The sequence below is a fragment of the Mandrillus leucophaeus genome, unplaced genomic scaffold, assembly GCF_000951045.1.
Source record: "Mandrillus leucophaeus isolate KB7577 unplaced genomic scaffold, Mleu.le_1.0 Scaffold1507, whole genome shotgun sequence".
Taxonomy (NCBI): domain Eukaryota; kingdom Metazoa; phylum Chordata; class Mammalia; order Primates; family Cercopithecidae; genus Mandrillus; species Mandrillus leucophaeus.
Genome location: NW_012101485.1, coordinates 165,457 through 184,918, shown reverse-complemented (window position 1 = coordinate 184,918; position 19,462 = coordinate 165,457). Strand labels below are relative to the sequence as shown.

General features: G+C 45.0%; 1 protein-coding gene across 3 annotated transcripts in view; it reads right to left on the bottom strand.

Moving 5' to 3' along the window:
* Nucleotides 1–16,116: 16,116 nt before the first annotated feature.
* SCML4 (sex comb on midleg-like 4 (Drosophila)) overlaps nucleotides 16,117–19,462 on the bottom strand; it is a 120,762-nt gene continuing 117,416 nt past the window's right edge. For all 3 annotated transcript variants that reach the window (XM_011975040.1, XM_011975041.1, XM_011975042.1), the window contains one exon: nucleotides 16,117–19,279. In XM_011975040.1, coding sequence (XP_011830430.1) covers nucleotides 19,154–19,279 — 126 coding nt within the window. In that variant the 3' untranslated portion in view covers nucleotides 16,117–19,153. The remainder of the gene's footprint in view (nucleotides 19,280–19,462) is intronic.

Below are 19,462 nucleotides of genomic sequence, written 5' to 3'. Positions count from 1 at the left end.
AGAGGCCTGATCACATTTTTGGCTTCTGGATAGGTTTTCTGCAAATACCTAAGGCATGCATACATGCTGGAGGTGTTTTGGGAAACCAGCATTGGCATTAAATTAGAAAAAGAATGGCGAAGGGACTTCTAACCATCTGACTGTCATCAGGATCCATGTAACTCCCTAGGTTTGACCCCCTTCTCCATCTGTGATCACCAGGGACAGAGCTGAACATTATGCAGGTCATCAGTGAAGCTAATGGTCACTGATTTGGGAAGTGATCAACTCATTTAAATAATCTAGTCTCCAGGTTTTTCCCTTGTCCCTCCACCAACTGCCTTTTAGATCTCTTGATAGCCAGGAGCTCCTCTACCAGAAGGTAAGTAGGAATGTCCAGTGGAGGTGAGGCTCAAAGCAGCCTCAAACCAGCCCACCTGCTCCCAGGAGGGCTGGTCAGGCAAAAGGTGAAGGAAGTGAAGAAGACGGAGAATGTATCCTTTGCTTAACCTTGAGTTTCCTCGTCTGAAGTTTAGGTTTGCCTGTGCATTAATTTACCCCACCCTCCATGCCCATTCCTATAGGTGGTAACCATAACAGCACTATTATCAGCTAAACTTCATATGTACAATGGTAGAGATGACGAGATGCTCACCAATCCCGTTTTTTTTCTGCCTGCATACCCAGGAAGACAATTATATTTCTCAGCTTCTCTTGTACTTAGATGGGGTTTGGGTCAATGCAGGTAGAGTGAAGTATGCAGTTTGTAGGCTTGGTATAATTCCCTCTGCGCAATCCTTCTTTTCTCTCTTTTCCTCCCATGGCAACTGCAGAGGACACATGTTGAGGACTGTAATGTTACAAGATGGAAAGAGACTAGATCCCTGGGTCTCTTCTTCAAGGAGAACGCTTGGACCCACATCGGGCTGTGGTATAAATGAAACACAAGTGTTATGTTAAGCCCTTGATATTTTGGGTTGTTTGTTACAGTAGCTTGCTTTACTTATCATGACTAATACAAGTGCTTATTCTGTGACAGATATTAGACATGCATGACCTCATTAAGTGCTTAGAACAATCCTGTGAGATAGGCCTACTACTAGCACCCCTGTTTTACAAGTGAGGATGCAAAGATGTGGAATAACTTGTCCAAAGACTCACAGCTAGGAAGTAACAGGGTCAGGAATCAAATTCTTATAGTCTGGCTCCCAAATCCCCATGCTTGGGCTTCCTGCTGTGTTCATTACTGGGAACTGACTACTGCAGGATCCTGTGAATGAGGCAGATCATAACAAGAGGATTATAAAAGAAAAGTTATAAGAGCTACTAAAATATTATCTTTGTCACAGTGACTGCAATTTTTTAGGGCTAGGCTCAACTCTAAGTTGTGCACCCCATACACCTCACTACAGGAGTAAGGTAGTCTCAGTGAAAGACATTTTGTCTTTCTTTCCTCTCCTTGTCCTAGCCAGTCCCATGTGCAGTAGGCTGGAGGGTGGCCTAGCCTACTCCACTTCTTCTTAGATGTGTGAGTCTGGGCAGGAGGTTAACTGAGTAACCAAGTGAAGACCAGTTCAGAAAGGAAAGCTGGCCTGAATCTTGATCCAGAAAGGGAAGCCCTGTGAATGAGTTCGTTTTCACACTGCTGATAAAGACATACCCGAGACTAGATAATTTATAAAGGAAAGAGGTTTAATGGACTCACAGTTCCACATGGCTGAGGAGACCTCACAATCATGATGGAAGGCAAGGAGGAGCAAGTCATATCTTACTGTGATGGTGGCAGGCAAAAAGAGAGACTTGTGCAGGGAAACTCTTCTTTATAAAACCATCAGATCTCGTGAGACTTATTCACTGTCACAAGAACAGCACGAGAAAGACCCACCCCCATGATTCAATTACCTCCCACCGGGTCCCTCCCACAACATGTGGGAATTGTGGGAGCTATAATTCAAGATGAGATTTGGGTGGGGACACGGCCAAACCATATCACCCTGCCTCGCCCTTTCTTGGTGACTTCTCTCATCCTTCCTGGGAACTTATCTAGTCTCTAATCACCGGATAGAGAACATTCTGTTTGTCCCACTGGCCCAGACTCCTGGAACTGGTGAGTCCTCAGTGACGCTGGGAGTTGGAGAAAGGAAGAAATGGTTGGGGGCTTTTGTCTGTTATCTTCTTCCATTCTCACTTATAAAAGCTACTACTGATTATTATGTTCATGTTTCAGGTGAACAAGCTAAGGCTTAAAGAGGATGTCACTTGCCCAAAGTCATGGGGCTTGGAAGATAAAATAGAGTCTGAACACTGGTCTCCCTGGCTGCAAAGTTCCTTCTTTCAGGATTCTCTTGGTAGGGCTTGTTTCTTAGTGAAAGTAATCAGCTTTCTAGTGACCATTTGGAACCTCCTCACTCTTATAAATAAATATATTTAATTTTCTGGAATACGAATGTCATCATTCACCATTATTTTCCTTCTACTTTGGCTGCCCTCCATACTTTTTAATTGTTCAGGGACAAGTCATTTCTTTGTGGGCTCTGCGTGCTGCCCTGTAAATTCAATTTACTTTCTGTGGATAACAGTGAAAGGCAAAATTGGCCAAGTCTGGGCTACTAATAGCCCACCCATCTCAGGGAGTCTTATGACCTTTTGTGGAGGTGATTAATAAGAAACAGATTTTTTGGGGTTCTGCACAGAGCTTGAAGGTCCACCCTCTTGCTGGGGAATAAGAGGAAGTGATAATGTATTTATTCTGTGCCCTGCCAGTTTGAAACAGGGGCAGAAGTATCTAGATAATTCTTATTTTTTAATTTTTTGAGACAGAGTCTCACTTTGTCACCCAGGCTGGAGTGCAGTGGTGCGATCTCAGCTCATTGCAACCTCTGCCTCATGGATTCAAGCGATTCTCCTGCCTCAGCCTCCCAAGTAGCTGGGACTACAGGCACCTACTAGCACGCCAAGCTAATTTTTTATTTTTTTATTTTTTTTATTTTTAGTAGAGATGGGGTTTCGCTGTGTTGGCCAGGCTGGTCTCGAACTCCTGACCTCATAATCCGCCTGCCTCAGTCTCCCAAAGTGCTGGGATTACAGGTGTGAGCCACTGCACCTGGCCGTGTCTAGGTAATTCTACACTCACCTTGCCTGTACTCTCTGGATAATAAAACGAGTTTAGCCGATGATGATGATGATGATGATGATGACGATGATGATAATGACTCATCACCTGCAGGTGATATGAGATTATTGCAAGGACGGAATGACAGACCTGAAAGGGACCCCAAAAACCACTGGCTTCCAAGACAATTTTTACAACTGTGGATTCCTTTCTTCAAACATAATCATACACTCCAACATATGAAGTAGATCAAAGTGGAGCAGTTCTAGATGACAGGGAGCAGGAGGCTGAGGCCTGGTCTGTCCCCCCCAACCCTCAGGGACCCTCAGAACACAACTTCAAAAGCCAGGCCTCATTCAACGCCTTTGTTTTACAGATGAGGAAACAGGCCCAGTCTGTGAAGTTACTCAGCAGAAACCTCCAAAAATGGGCGAGGGTGGGAGGCTGAGGTGTCAGGGGGTTTCAGAACAGGTTTCCCTCTTTTGGGTGCAATTCTTGAAGGCCATCAGGCCAGGTGTGCTTTCTCCCTCAGTGGCTGTCAGCTGTGACGGGGCAGAGGCACCTGAGAGCGTCTGGGAGGACTGTCACCTGCGAGTCAGGAAGAGCAGAGCCTGGAATTGCTCAGTCTGAGGTTGGAGTGGCCATGGTGGCCTCTTCTTTGAGGACCCAAACCCAGTGGAAATGGGATTAGTCTTCCCTCAATTCTCATCAACCACACTAAGGAGAATCAGGTCCTCTCAAGGCTGGACTGCCCCGCCTCTGTCCTCATGGAAGCACCCAGACCTCCCACACAGGAGCTCCTGCCAGCCCCTCAGGGGTGCCTGAGCTGTCCTCAGATGCTCAGCTTCCCCGTCAGGTGCGCACAGTGCAGGGTCATTGGGAAATCAGTCAGATGTTATGCCTGAAGCACCCAGTGCCTGGCCTGGCCCCCAGGAGGGTGCAGCCTTGGTCTTCCTTCTCCTGTGCTTTCAGCCAGAGTTGGAAAACCGCTTTCCCAGGCCCTGAGTTTCCTAAGGCCCTGCCCAGGATTTTCCTGCAAGCTCTGATTGCACTCTGCTGGTCTGCTTAAAACCCCTAGCGGGGAGCTGGCTCATGTCACGAAAGCTGCTTTTTAGAGGGGACGCCGCCCAGCTGCATAATCAAATATTAGAAGGCCAAATGAGAAATCACAGCTTGGAATGAGGTCTAGAGCCTTGACCAGCTTTTCAAGTCGTAACTCATATTCATTCTCCAAAAAGGGTGGGTCACGAGGACCTCTAGGCACCTCAACATGAGCTGTTGCAAACAGCAATGGTAGTGTGAGCCACGGGGTAGAAAGCTGGTGAACAACCCATCGGGCTCAAAGCTCCCCACCCGCGGGAGAGATTCTGTGTCATCAAATGGGGGTAATGGAACCCCGGAGCCCTTTGTCCCGGCCCTTCCCTGAAGCCCTGGCCTCCCCGCTAGCTTCCACACCAGCACGATGCAGACAAAGACCCACTGGGGATTTTCAGAGCTTTTACTGGATGCCTCTTTAAAGTGTCTAATTTTAATGAAGAAATCTTTCATCTGCCATCCTGTTTCCAGGAGACAGGTTTGGAAGGAATTTTCACAAGTCACTAAGGCCCCTTGGAAATGTGTTTTTTGGTGGAAAATGTAAGGCTGTAAGACATGCACAGAGATGTTCTCACTGGGGGCGGGAGTGGAGGAGGCAAGGGGAAGAAATAAAACACCAAGAAAAAAACGCTTCAAGAGCCAAGTGGAGGAAGGATGCAGAGGTGCAACCGAAAGGGGAAAAGTGTTTGGGAATATATAAAGAATAAGTCAGCCAGAAAACACAGAGTCTCTCCCTGGGGAAATTATATGCAGCTCTAAAAAAATGCTACGGACTGGAAAGTGCATGGGAGGGGTGGGTGAGAGGGGTAGGGTGAGGGGAGAGAAAGGGCGGGAAGGAAAATGTCATCAACAACTGGAATGAGGTAGAGACAGTACATGCACACAGAAAACATGCCAGAAAAAAAAAATACCCTCAAGTTCCTCCCTTCTGCAGCTTTCTGAGCCAAAAAGAAAAAATAAAGGCAACAACTGCTGAACTGGAGAGATGATGGAGATGGAAGAGCAGGTCTGCAGGGTCACGCAGCTGTGAGTGCAGGGGATGTGCTCAGACACAGCCCTGCACCTCTGGAGGTGATGTCGGCTAGAAAGCCTCCCTTGCATACCCTCCTGGTTTCCAGATGCCTTTCTCCCAAGAACCTCCTGTCCTGTATTTTTCACCAAGGGAGCAGCTTCCCTTGCGCGCACCCCCCCACTCCCCCCACCCAACCCCTGGACTGGAAGGAGCTCCCACAGCACTTCCTGTCCGCTGCATGACACTCTCACCATTATGCCACATGGGACAATAGTGCCATCGTGGTGGGAGGTCAAGGCTGACGTCAACGAGTTCAGCAAAACCTGAGACTTCAAGGAGGTTCCTGGGCCCGACAGGGAAAGGGATAGGTGAATATGCATAAACTCACGCAGAGGAAATTTGGCCGCTGATGCTATGGAATTTAAACACAAACATGAGTCAAGGGGTGGAGCGGGGAGGGTGAGAGAGTGTTGAGACAAAATTCATAGACTATTCCATGATGAAATGGCAAGTGAGAATCACAGGGGTTAATGGAGATGGTTTTGTTAAAAGAGAGGGGCCCTCCCCCCATTACTAAATCACTGGACAAGGCTGATGAGCAGAGTCACCTAGGGTTGGCGGTGACTTGAGTTAGGCTTTTACAAGCCTGCGAATTTACTCTTGGTGGCTATGACAGGGTATCTCCTGAAGCTGATGATGAAAAAAGGTGTGTTTTCCTGCCTCTTTAGGATATACAGTCCAAACCAGCACCAAATAATGGAGGAGTTTGGCAGGGGGGCAGGTTTACATGACTTTGAAATTTCTGAATGAAAATATCATCCTGAATTACACACAAAAGGCATTTCCCATGTGCTTCTGTTTACCCTGTTTCTGCTAACGAGATATTACTTATAAATGTAAAATGTTAAGGATGTTGTCTTCAGCCTGGAGAGAAAGAGAGCGTAATTTGCGACTTTTGCTCAGAGTGATAACCTTATTAAGTAAAGGGATTCGCTGATTAACTGCTGCTAACAAAACATTGTTGCCAAACCTGATAGTCTGAAACCATCAACAGAGATGCTGTCAGAACCACTTCTCCATCCCACCAACCCTGGGGGATTTTACAGAGATATTTCTCATTTAAATAACACTCATTTTTCAGTATTTTTTATTGCTTCCACTAATAGGTTAACAATAAGTTAGGAGCCACTCCTAAATGGATATCGAATCAACCTTGGTGAAGAGTTCAAGGAGAAAAGCAATTCTACTTAAAAAATGATTTTTTAATGAAAGGGGTAATGGGAAAATGTGCGAGTTCATTGAGCACTAGAATGAATGGAAGTTCTTAGTCAGAGATCAGAAGGCAGGATCTGCCCATGCTCAACATATGTGATGGCACTTTAAATTCCTAGAACGGAGCAATATCTCTTTCACAGTGATTCACATAGTATGTGGGAAATTCTCTTTTCCGGTAACTTGCCTAAGAAAATCAACTCCATTCTGGTCTTAAGAAATACTTTACTACTTAGATAATCAGGAGAGAGACCCCTGAGGTAGGTCATCTTGGTCTTAGCTATATATCTCCTATAATTCCTCTCTTCTCTACAGAGCCCCGATGAGTCCCACCAGCTCAGGACTCTCAAGGTCATGACTCTAGTCATAAACAGCCCGTTCTGCAGCTAAGTCATAGACCCAGGGGCTATTAGAGCAGGCCAGGGTGGGGCTGCGGAACGTGGACCTTGTCTAGTCCAACTCCCTGGGGTCTGGGGTCTGGAAAGGTGAACTGGCTTGCCCAAAGCCCTCATCTGGTCAGTGAGAAAGCCAGGACTGAAATCTGGGCTTGTGGCTTCTGGTCCAGTCTGTCTTCTGGCCTCTGAGAAACAGGGAATGAGGGGGGCAGTGTACGTACATAGGCATGTTCCCATGTGCACACACCTGTACGTCAACTTCGAGCCTCACTCTGCCCATTAACTGCTGATCCCGTCTCTCCATGATGTCTAATCATCCACATGGCACAATTGTTTTCCCAGGGCAAGATGCTTCCCTCCTTTTTTTTTTTTTTTCTTTTCGAGATGGGGTCTCTCTCTATTGCCAGGCTGGAGTGCAATGCCACGATCTCAGCTCACTGCAACCTACGCCTCCTGGGTTCACGCCATTCTCCTGCCTCAGCCTCCCGAGTAGCTGGGACTACATGCATGCACCACCACGCCCAGCTAATTTTTGTGTCCTTAGTAGAGATGGGGTTTCACCATGTTGGCCAGGATGGTCTCGATCTCTTGACCTCATGATCTGCCTGCCTCGGCCTCCCAAAGTGCTGGGATTGCAGGTGTGAATTACCGTGCCTGGCCGCTTCTCTCCTTCTTTTCTAGGCCTGAAAGTGTTCAGGTGTTCAGGTGGCCAAATCTGTGTTCAGATTTGACAGAAAAATATAACATTTATGTCAGGATTTCTTCATCTTGGATCATTTATAGGTAGGATACTATTGTTTGTACAACTGTAATGAGAAAAAACTAGTAAAAGAAGCTGGGTTTTGAGAGCTTGTGTCTAACTACTGGAGGAGAGCAGACTCAGAGAAGGGACCCTTAAATCCGGGTACGTGAGGGCACTTGGAGGTATATTTACTTGTGTTGGCTCAGAGACTTAGACTTCCTGGATGTATGAGAGAGGTCATTCAGTGTGGACCCGTGCTGGGGGAGAGAGGACGGATATGAGCTTGGAAATCATTTTGTTCAAGGCGGGGCAAGTAGCAAGATTAAAATTCTCAGTCTATTAAGTTGTAAGCAAACCAAGGGCAGATGATGAGAGACGGCTTTGGAGGCCTGCACCCAATACTCCCCAAGACTGGCCTTCCTTGCTGGCCTCACCCAGCCATCGAGGACACGGTTATGGGAGGATTACCTCCTTTAACCCCCTGAATTGCTTTCATTGAGAACCGTGTTGCCTTTGCCAATGATCATTGCTAAGCATTAGGGACAGTGTAGAGGCCTCTGGGTAGGAAATCAGCAGGTCAGGATTGGGGCTGGATCAAAATCCAGAAGGAATCGTGACCCTCAAACTAGAGCCACAACCAACCAACAGGAGTAGACTACCCTGGAGTAGGACTCCAGATTCTGCAGACACTGTCTGAGGGCCTTTGACAAGCACTGTAATTTATTTTAATCCTCTCCCTAACAGAGAAGGGAGGCCCTGTTGTCTCTGGTTACTGACCAAGAAGGAGACTGTGTTAGCCATTCTTGCATGGGTATAAAGAAATACCCGAGACTGGGTCATCTATGAAGAAAACAGGTCTAATTTGCTCACTGTTTTGCAGGCTGTACAGAAGCATGGTGCTGACTTCTGCTCGGCTTCTGGGGAGGCCTCAGGGAGCTTCTACTCTTGGCAGAAGGTAAAGAGGGAGCTTGCACATCACACAGCAGGAGCAGGAGCAAGAGAGGGCGGGAGGTGTCATACACTTTTAAGCAATCAGATCTTGTGTGAACTCACTCACCACTAAGGGGATGGCGCTCATCCATTCATGAAGGATTCACCCCCATGACCCAAACATTCCCACCGGACCCCACCTCCAACACTGGGGATTACATTTCAACATAAGATTTGGTGGGGACAGAGTTTCAAACCATATCAGAGACCCTAGAGGAGAGACTGGCCCAAGATGACCCTGGGTGGACACTCCCCTCGGGGCTCTGATCAAATCTCACATTTCTTGCCTGCACCAAACCACCCCTTTGTGATCATAGGAAGGTCAGGGGAACAGAGTAAGCTTCTTAGAGAACCCTGGACTTCTGTAATGAGTCTCTCCAGGCTGAGTGCTGTGGCTCGCAACTATAATCCCAGCACCCTGGGAAGTTGAGGAGGGCGGATTGCTTGAACCCGGGAGTTTGAGACCAGCTTGGGCAACATGGCAAAACCTTGTCTCTATAAAAAATACACAGCTTAGCCAGGCATGTTGGTGTGCACCTGTAGACCTAGCTACTCGGGAGACTGAGGCACAAGGATTCCTTGAGCCCAGGAGGTTGAAGCTGCAGGGAACTGTGATTGCACCACTGCACCCCAGCCTGGGAGACAGAGTGAGACCCTGTCTCAAAAAAAAAAAAAAAATTATCTCCTGAACCAGTGTGGGGCCTGGGCTGGCTGCCCTGAGGTACAGCAGGTCTCCAGGTGATGGGGGCCTTCCAGGCAGCGGTGAATCAGCCTCTGTGGCTTCAGTTGTCTATGGGCCACCTTGAAAAAGCTTATCCTTGCTCTCTACCTATGGGAACCAGTCCTAATGAAAGAGTAATCAACATAGAGAAGTTGATCAGATAAAACATATACAAGCTCACATAAATTTTATTCTTTATTTAAAATACAGAAATACTTTTTACAGCATGAACAGAAAGTACTACATTGTGTTGAAATCTTAAGATTTAGAAATCTCACTGAATCATACCCAGGCCCGTGATGCATTGTACTAGAAAAAAATACTGTATCAAAAATGAAAACAAACAAACAAAAACCACCCCAAACTATTAAAATCATTAAGGCCAGTAGTGGTTGTTTAATGAAATTGTACATACCTGACTGTGGTGTACATACCAATCACTGTTTAAGAGAATACATTAAAAACAGAAAAATTGACCTCTAAATAATCAACTAATTGCCCCCCTGCAAAAGTTACAAACAATAACAGGCTTTGAAAGATTTAAAGCACATTTTGATGGCCAATTTATGAAAACACTGTGTATGATAAAATAAGTACATCCAACTCACTCCTAAGTAACACGCTATACTTACAGCCTGCTTATGACAAATGAGAGATCGTAAATATATGCAGTAAGAATACATGTGTGTTCATACTCAGATAATGTATATGTATGCACAGTATGTGATGAAATTAAACTAGAGGATAAATAACTTTAATAAACTCTACATTTTGAGGCACATGGGGAATAAAATTCATGTTGTTTCTAAGTTATAGACACAGCATCTTTTTTTTTCCCTATCTCGGTACCTTAGTGTAATGCCGATTTGCATTTAACCTAGTTATCTTATGTTTGCATGCTTTGCAAACTGAATTACAGGACCAAATTGCCTATTACAATTTTCCATTATGTAACACAATTACATAGGAACACTTTGAGGTGAGAGGATTGTCCCAAAATTAGGAAACACTGATTTCAGCATGCTTGCAAAGAGCAAAGATTAAGGAGAGGCCCTTTCCCCAGGTAACAGGGTTTACTGCTGTCTCTCTCCAATGTAAACGCCACTCACCGTTACAATGAGCTATATTCACTAATGTCTAGTCTGCAAAATTAGATCCACTGGTTTTGTTTTGTTTTTAAAGAAGTTAGGACCTGAAACGACACCATTTCCTAAGCTGAAAGCTTCTCTCTCCCCGAGCACTTCCAAGTAAAACATGGAGTTGAACTAATGTTCCAAGATTCCATTACGTTCATAAGAAATGAAAGCACAATGAATTTTCATACAATGAGAATATCTGCAGTACATACGCGGAGTCCTTCTTGCACGTGTGCCTCAGCACAAGCAAATGACGTGCAGACTTTCACTGATGACCTTTCTCTTTAGTTTGCAAACCCAATCATAGAAACACACATGAACATGTGCACACACCCCCTCTGAAAATCCTTAATTAGAAGGGAGGAAAGACTGTCTCAGTAGAGAAGAGGGAAGGTAGTCAACCCTGTTTCTATCTTACCGGGATGAGGAGATGATCTGTTTGCACCGTTGGTTTCCGGTTGTTTCATAGTGTGCAAATAAAGTAAGACGTTTTACCAGGGAAAAGGTGCAGCTGCCGCTCTCCCAGATGGGGCGAGATCGGGAAGTCTCCCAAGTGGGTATATGGGGTAGAGAAGTAGCATAAAGAGGTGGAAACATGAGATTAACTAAGGCTGAGTTGAAAGAAAGATTCTGAAAATAAACCTGTCAACTTACAAAACAAAAGACATAACATTTCAATCATCATGATTCTACCTCACGAGCTTGGGAACACGGATTTCACTAACTCATGCGCCCTCATTGGTTAGTGGGAGTCTTGTTGGATAATGACAGCCTAGTGTAGCTAGTAAAACACACCTTTTGGCCCCATGAAGGGAGAAGCTTCATGATGTTACAGTCATACTTCAGTAACAAAAAGTTTTCACTGTTAGTGAAAAAAAATAGCAGCAAGACAATTATGATAAAATGATTGTATTCAATCAGTTTATTTCATTTTCTTGCATGTGAATAGAATGAAAAGCAAATTTATCCACAAAAGTATTTGAAATATGAAATGTTTATGTGAATGAAGTTACTTCTAGTATATACAGTAGAGAAATTATCTAATCAACAGATATCTATAACATGGAAATATTTTCTCTGTAAAGCAAATGATGTTTCATATTTTCTTGAGGATAAAATGAGAGGAGCTCTTTTTTTAAATCCCCAAGTGATCAAAGATATAGCTAGAAGATGACAGAAAATTAAATAATATGGCTTAGAACACAATGTATAATAAAATAAATCAAAGTCCCTCAAACTTTCTCACACTTAGACAGAAATACTTTCAGTTCCTGAGGAGGAAACACGTTTGACTTCTAGAAAGACCCCGAGGTGCGCAATTGTGCTGGAGAAAGGCCAGGAATGGAAACTTTTTTTTCCCCAGAGCTATGCTGCCTTTCTCCTTCCTCTAAACCACATTTTCTTTTGGGAAATATGTCATCATCTTTCCCTACTCAGACACAAGCCACTTAATATTGCATATGTCTCAGTAGTCTTGTAAACGTCCAAAAACAATACCACACCCCAGAAATGCTTCTGATGTCGTCACTGTCCTTCGTTTTTCATGCTGGTTGGACCCTCCTCACTTACACACGGGGCTCTGGCCCGGCTTTGGTCATGAGGCTGTACAGTCAGTGCTAACTGGGTCTGGACAATGCTGTGTTCTATAAAGAACTTTGGCATTATCTGAATTGCTGCTGGATGTCAGAGTGACTCCATGCAGGTTGCAGGATGGCGGGAGAAGCAGCTTGTGGTTCTCAAGAGGTACATTGAATTGGCACCAGGTCACTTAAGCTTCAGGGCTGAATGAAGAGGGACAGCTAGTGAGAAGGGCATTGTGCTTCATGAAGATTGAAGAGGCGCCTCAGTGGGACATCAGGGTGAGTCACAGAATGAAACATTCAGAAGGGCGGAGACTCTCATTCCCAACCTCAGGCATCGAGCTGAGAGGGTTAGACCTTGAGAAATAGAACAAGTGGAGATTGGGCAGGAAGCGGGGCAGAGTCAAGAAATACTGTGGGTGGGTGACAACTGGACAGAGATCAGAACCACTGGGCTAGGGAGAACAGAGTTGGCTTACTCTTATTTCTTTCTCTACCCCGTCTCTATCCCCAAAGGCATTTGAGCTAGTGGAATGGAGAAAGACAAAAAAGAAAACAAACCAACAAAAAAACATGGAGGCAGGAAGAAAGAATAGAATGAAAAGTAAAAAACGAGTGGGAAAGAATGGCCAAGTGGTGCTTACGTGGCCTTGAGAAGTTATGGGCCCATGAGAAAAGAGGATCAAAAAATATCTAGATGAGGTTGCAAAGGAGGAGAAGCAGAAACCAGCAGACATGAAAAAGAAGAGAGAGGAGTCAAGAGCCTATAACTACTATGGCAGCACAGCCCCACTGGCCTTGGCCAAAGTAACTGAGCTGGGAATGCTTTTAAAGGTCATCTGGATGACTCCCCTCCTTTTCCAGATGAGGAGATGGAGGTACGCGGGGAGGTGACTTGGAGAGCTTGTTTCTTGCACACTGTACCATGCTCTGCCCCTCAAAGAGCAATGTGGAACCCACGGGGCAGAAGGTTCTACACTGGAGGGGAGCTGTCCAGGTGTCCCCCAAGACCTCTTTTTCCCAACTGTAGGATTCTAGGGTTCTACATGTGAGGGTGGTCTCTGTATGTTTGCAAACACTCACAATATCCTCAGCTTACCATGCCTAAGGATATAGCAGTAACATTACTTTAAAATGAATATGTTGAATGTTATACATCCAAATACTGTTGTCCTTCAAAGTAGTCCATACATTGCTGCTCCTTATTTTAATACCTGCCTAATATATTTAAGTTAACCAGTGAATTGTGGCTGTTATTGTTCAAACTGTTTGTACCAAGTAAGAAAACACACAAGGAAAAGACAAACGAATGTGTGTGAAAACACATGATTTGAAACCTGAAACTGATTACCCATGTCATGCACCAGGCATGAGCCCAGTGGCTTTGGCTTTCTCCAAAAAGAAAAAAAAAAATCCACCCTCAAGGGATGATGATGGGTTTCCAACAACACTTTAAAAAGAATGTAGTTGAGGATGCTACATTTATGGTAGAGGTAGCCTTCGGTCATACATCATTGCTGTAAAGCCACACCTAGTGAGGCGCCATTATTTCGTAATGAGCTGTTTGGAGAAGCAAGGCTTCGGGTGTATTCCAAAGTTGGAGCCAACAGAAGAGGTTGATGTTGGCCTGTGCAAGCACCTAGTGCATGGAACTGACTCTAAGGCTCAGACGATGTGATCAAGCCCCAGAGCAGGGTAGGGTGGGAAGACAGCTGAGGTATAGGTGGTCTGTGTGGTATATGTAGACCCTTCAAATGGAAAGATGCTGCTGGCCCCACACTGTCTGGCAGCACTGTTTAATCACCCGTGGCTCTACCTGCCGTCTCTTCCTCTGCAGGAAATCGAGCCCAATGCTAAGCATGGGGAGAACCTCCGGGCTCCTTATGTAGGATTTTAAGAGCGCAGATCTGGGGCCTGTCTTGTGAAAGCACAGTGAAGAAAAGCAAATCCTCCTCTAAAAGTGTGCTTTTGCCCAGAACTGCTTCTAAGTTGGGGGCATTTCCTGAAGCCTGGGAGAGTCACAGCGAGTGTTCTCTCCAGGCCGGCATCTTGGTGAGGCCCATGTGTGATAACACCACCGAAACCACAAAGGAATTTACCATGGGAAGTGTCCCAGCAGTTGCTTATTAGCATTAGAACCATTACACCAAGTCTATTGTTAGCAGACTTGTTTTCATTATCCTTATCTGGCGGCAGTAAATAACAGCGATTCTCTTTCAAGCAAATGCTAGATTTCCAAAAATACAGCTTCCAATCATCTGTGCAGGGATCATCTTGGATTAGGATAACCGTCGGAGTGGGTAACACCCCGGAAGCGGAGGTGCGCAGCGCTCTTCATGCAGGAGCAGGGCGGGACACACAGGAGCTGCCTGCAGGTGGAGGCGGGTGATGCTGCTGGGCTTGACCTCACAGAATGGAAACAAGAAGGTTTGTTCCCCTGCATGTCTGACCATCTGCTGGACCATCCCCAGTGTTCTCAGTGTGGCCCTCTCATGCCACAGGGGAGCGATGGGGCACATGGCAAGGTAACAGGAGAGCCCGGCAGGTGCTCAGTTCTTAGAATGTTTGTGACCAAAAAAAAAAAAAAAAATCAGACCCATGGACAGGTTTGCACCCCTCTCCTTAAAAAAAGATTGCAGTTTTTTAAAAAATCACCTACTCTTTCACAAGTCCATGTCTTGTTATCTGAGGTTTTTTAAAAAAGTGAGTCCAATCCCCTTCCCCTCTATCCCCAGTGGAGAAGAGCTGAGAAGTGACCCCTTCAGAGCAGACCGTGCCTGCTGACCGCTTACACATATGAAAACCTGGCTGTTTCTTTCGAACAAGAGCAGAATATTTCCATCTTTCGAGACCTTCTGACAATGACTAAATTTCAGTCCCTGGTCACCTATGGACATCTCCAATTATCTTCAGAGATTTGACAAAATTCTCCTAAAACCATCTCAAAAATAATTTTAAAAGAATTTTAATTAAAAAAATAAGAACTATTCCGTACAGCACATAGATACAAAAATAGGTTATTGCAGCATGAAGGGTTGGGGCTGTTAGAATCGCTGCTTTCATTGTTTTCCTAAGAAACTTATGGTACAGGCCTCCCTCTGTCACTGGTTTCCTTCTCCAGTAAACCAGCCCTAGTCCCATATTCCTTCCCAATGTATTTAATATAGTTGGTAGCAGCCCTGCTGCAGGGAAATGGTGAGAGCTCCGTGTACTCTCTGGTAGGTGCTAAATGCCCACAAGACAATTGTTCCCTGCCGTGGGCTCCCCAGCAAGGCGTTTCCCCAGAGTCACCTGGAGCCCAGGCTTGGCACATACAATCATCCTCCTGAGGGGGCAGGCCCAGAGTCCCAGAGCAGCCCTGGTCACCCGGCTTCCTCAAGGGCATACCCTAGTAGAATAAGAGGGGGCACTTAGTAGTAGCAACCAGACCACAGTGGGTTCTGCCTCCGTATTGCAAACCAAGCAAAGGCAATGGCTCATACACTCCCAAGCACTCACTTCCTAAGGCTCTTCCAACTACAGTGTCAGGAAACACACACACACACACACACACACACACACACACACACAGCAAGACCCACGGCTTTCACCTAAAGTCTTCGCACAGGGAATAATGTGATTCATGAAATATTTAAAAGGCCTTAGGCAATAGAATTGTCTCTTGATTTTTTTTTTTTCGGTGTTTAACAGACAAGTGTAATTGGAAATGTTTGGAGCATGAACACAGGCACACACACATACACACTCTAATTTGGAATTATGCAAAACGATATCATTATTCACTACAACCTGAAGCAAAGCTACTGCAATGGAATAACAAGTACCATATCTATACAAGTGCGCGGCCCTCAAGTCGGTTCTCATTTGGACAAGGGTGACCCACGTGGCCTAACCCTTTAAGGTCTGTTTAGAGGAAATGGCCTGGTGTGTTTTACATTTGTGAAGCTATTTAGCCTCCTGGTTTGACAAGATTTTTGAGAGGGGTGAAAATTAATTATAATTGCAGTATTGCTACAATAATTTAGTTGGCTAATTGCATTTCAGTGCAGAAGCAGTCAAGGAAGATTTTCCTCCCCAGGTTATTCTCCGATGTGGCAGCATTTATTTTAAGAGTAATGAGATTTTTAAAAAGTCAAACCTTAAATATCATGGCTTCAGCAATCTGTCCTGCTTAAAGTTTAATGCGAAATGAGATAGCACCTCCGTGAGAGCAGTTCCACGTGAACATGGATCCAGTTTTCTCCGAGACTTCAAATGAGAACCTCTCTCTCCCTTGAAAACTACTCGAGGGATCTCTATGACATTGTTTGGGGCTGATTTTTATTTGAGAGCACCAGTGTTTGTGACTCTGTAGTGAGGGAGGCACTGACGAGGGTGGGTAGGAAGTTTTGAAAACTTAATACTGGAAGTCACTACATGAGGTATCTGTTCATGGAAGAGGTACCACAAGTATCGGAAGATTGAGAAAAAAAAAGATGAGTGAAAAACCTGGGTTGTTGTGGGACTTTTCTGGATCTCATTGTTCTCGCACTGGCAGTTCTGAATACATAACCTGTCCGTGGCTGTTTTGAGGGAAATGTATCTAACTCTAGACCAGCAGTGAGCACTTACGATTAATAAACTCTTGAGAGACAGGACCTATCACCTTAAAATCTTGAAGACTCTGCCCCAACGCCTGATTCAAGGTACTTTTCTCAGGTGCTGAACCTGTCAGAGGCGTTTGAACCAGAGCAACTCCATCTTGAATTGGAGCTGGGTAAAATGAGGCTGAGACCTACTGGGCTACATTCCCAGGTGGCGAAGGCATTCTGAGTCACAGGATGAGATAGGAGGTCAGCACAAGATACAGATCATAAAGACGTTCTGATAAAACAGGCTGCAGTAAAGAAGTTGGCTAAAACCCACCAAAACCAAGATGGCAACGAGAGTGACCTCTGGTTGTCCTCACTGCTATACTCCCACCAGTGCCGTGACAGTTTACAAATGCCATGGCAATGTCAGGAAGTTACCCTATATGATCTAAAAGGAGGAGGCATGAATAATCCCCCCTTGTTTAGCATAGTATCAAGAAATAATCATAAAAATGGGCAACTGGCAGCCCTCAGAGCTGCTCTGACTATGGGGTAGTCGTTCTTTCATTCCTTTACTTTCTTAATAAACTTGCTTTCACTTTACTCTATGGACACGCCCTGAATTCTTTCTTGCATGAGATCCAAGCGCCCTTTCTTGAGGTCTGGATCGGGAACCCCTTCCTGTAACAAAACCATCAGATATCAAGCTCTTCCACACTCTAGCTCAATTCAGTGAGCAAGTTTAGTACATTCTCCTCCTCCCCTTCTCTGCTATGCTGTCAGTCCAGCCACCATTTGTGTGTCTGAAAAGGAGGCTACGACGTGCTTTCTCAAATACAGCACATCAAAGTGGGTCTAATGGCATGACATGGACTATTTCTTATGGCCTTCATCTGGATTCTAACTATATAGAGGGTCACTATGCAGATCTACCCAGGGCTGCCCTCAAGGTTATGCAATTCATGTTCTGCACAACGGCAGCTGATCAAGGGGTGAGGAGGTTGAGCTCCCACCCTGCTCCACTTGCTAGCTGAGACCCCTGCTCAGGTTGTATTCCAGAGAAATGGGTGCCTTTTCTGATTCATCATTGGGCCAAGGGAGGCCCTGAGTCATCCCTAACCCTCTCCCTCCCAGAAATTCCAAAATCTAATGTTCATCTCCTCATCTCCGACACTGTTGATGTCCTCTTAAGGAAGAGATTATGCACATGGCAAAGGTGAATTCATTTTGAAGATATGTTTTCTGCTCAGTGTGAAGAAGAAGAAGAGACAGGGAGGGAAACAGAGAAAAGGGAAGGATAAAATGAATGGTGGAGAAGTTGTCCCTCTGCCTAATAAATTGTGGATTCATTGTCCTTCTCTGGACACAGCTGCAAAGGGGCAGAAAATCAATTTTTTCTATTACTCTATGGTGAGGAAGGAAAACCTATCTGTAAATTGAATTAAACCCCATAATAGCATGTCTGTGTATTTGTTGAGGACTAGAAAAATTAGCCACAGATACAACTACATAATCCAGCAATGTAACTAGAAATCAACACTCTCCCATTTCAAAGCTTCGTTGAGACATTTTCTTTTCCTTTTTTAAAGAAACACCCATGGCTAAATGTCACTAAGATTCTTCGGCATGCCAACACTTCAACACCTCAATGAGGACTCTGGAAGAGAAGGAACTCCAAAGTCCCATCTGGGTAGAGCGTGCTTCCAAATTCTTGCCTTTGCTAGTTGAGTATCAGTCAGTCAGTCAATAATGATTGGATACGAACTAGACCCCTCTAGCTGATGGTTTCTTCCCAAGTCGCAATCTGTGGTGCTAACTGTGGAATAAATCCCCTGTTTCTGTGTGGGCTAGATCTTGTTCACAGACACCGTAACCCATCCACTCAGTACTGAATAATCTTGCTACTGCAGTCAGTGAGGGTCCTGAAATTTCATTAGCAGTCTGCCCTCTAGCGGAGCAACATAGTACTTCAGATTTTCTAGGAGTAGAAAAGATTTTTTTTTTTTTTTCCTTTTCTTTCATGGAGCAAAATAATTCAAGTTTTCCAGATAGTGCAAGGTGAGGCAGTCATCTTCAGAAGTCAGCTTCCAGAGCTGAGGCAAACAAGGCTCACACGGATAGGTCCCCAGGTCAGAGTTAGAGGCAGATGGTGCTGAGGTGGGTGTCCCAGCGGAGACTGCAGGGACAAAGGTCCTTCTTTCATCCTTTGAACCCTCCAGAACTTTCCTTGGACATAAGCATTCAGTTCCCCACTCTCTCGTTATGCAAATAGGACCCACTTTAAGAGAAATCAGCATAACAGGGATGCTAAAAATCAGAGGCTTTTGTAATTTTTTGGCAAATTATTAACACAGAGGAGCCTTTCAAAAAGGTTCACGTTAAATTCTTTAAAAGGCAAAAATTCACAAGTTTTATAAAAAGACCCCGTCTTTGTGGCTGTTAATTTTAAGAGGAGAGTCTATTTTGTGATGTTGGTGGGATGTTGGTAAGGCAGAAGATAATCTTGAGATCTGTTGTTTTGGGTTTCGCTTGTGGCTTTTTTAAAAAGTCAGAACTTGGCTTGCTTCAGTTTGTCAATGTGGTAGCAGAGTTTTAGTGCGGGTCCCAGCTTCAGGCCCAGGTACTTCATGACCATGTCACTCTTCAGCAACAGCAGAGCATTGCCGTCAATCTCCTGGTGGGATAGGATCAGAAGAAAGAAAATTCAGAAGATGGTCAGAGTCATCAAACAGTGGCTAAGGTTAAGGTATGGTCAAGGGTGATGTGCTCAGGGCATATGGATTGGTTTAGGCAGCATATTCTCTTGGTCCTGGGGCAAGATCTTTTAAAATATTAAAGCAAACAAATACTGTGTTCT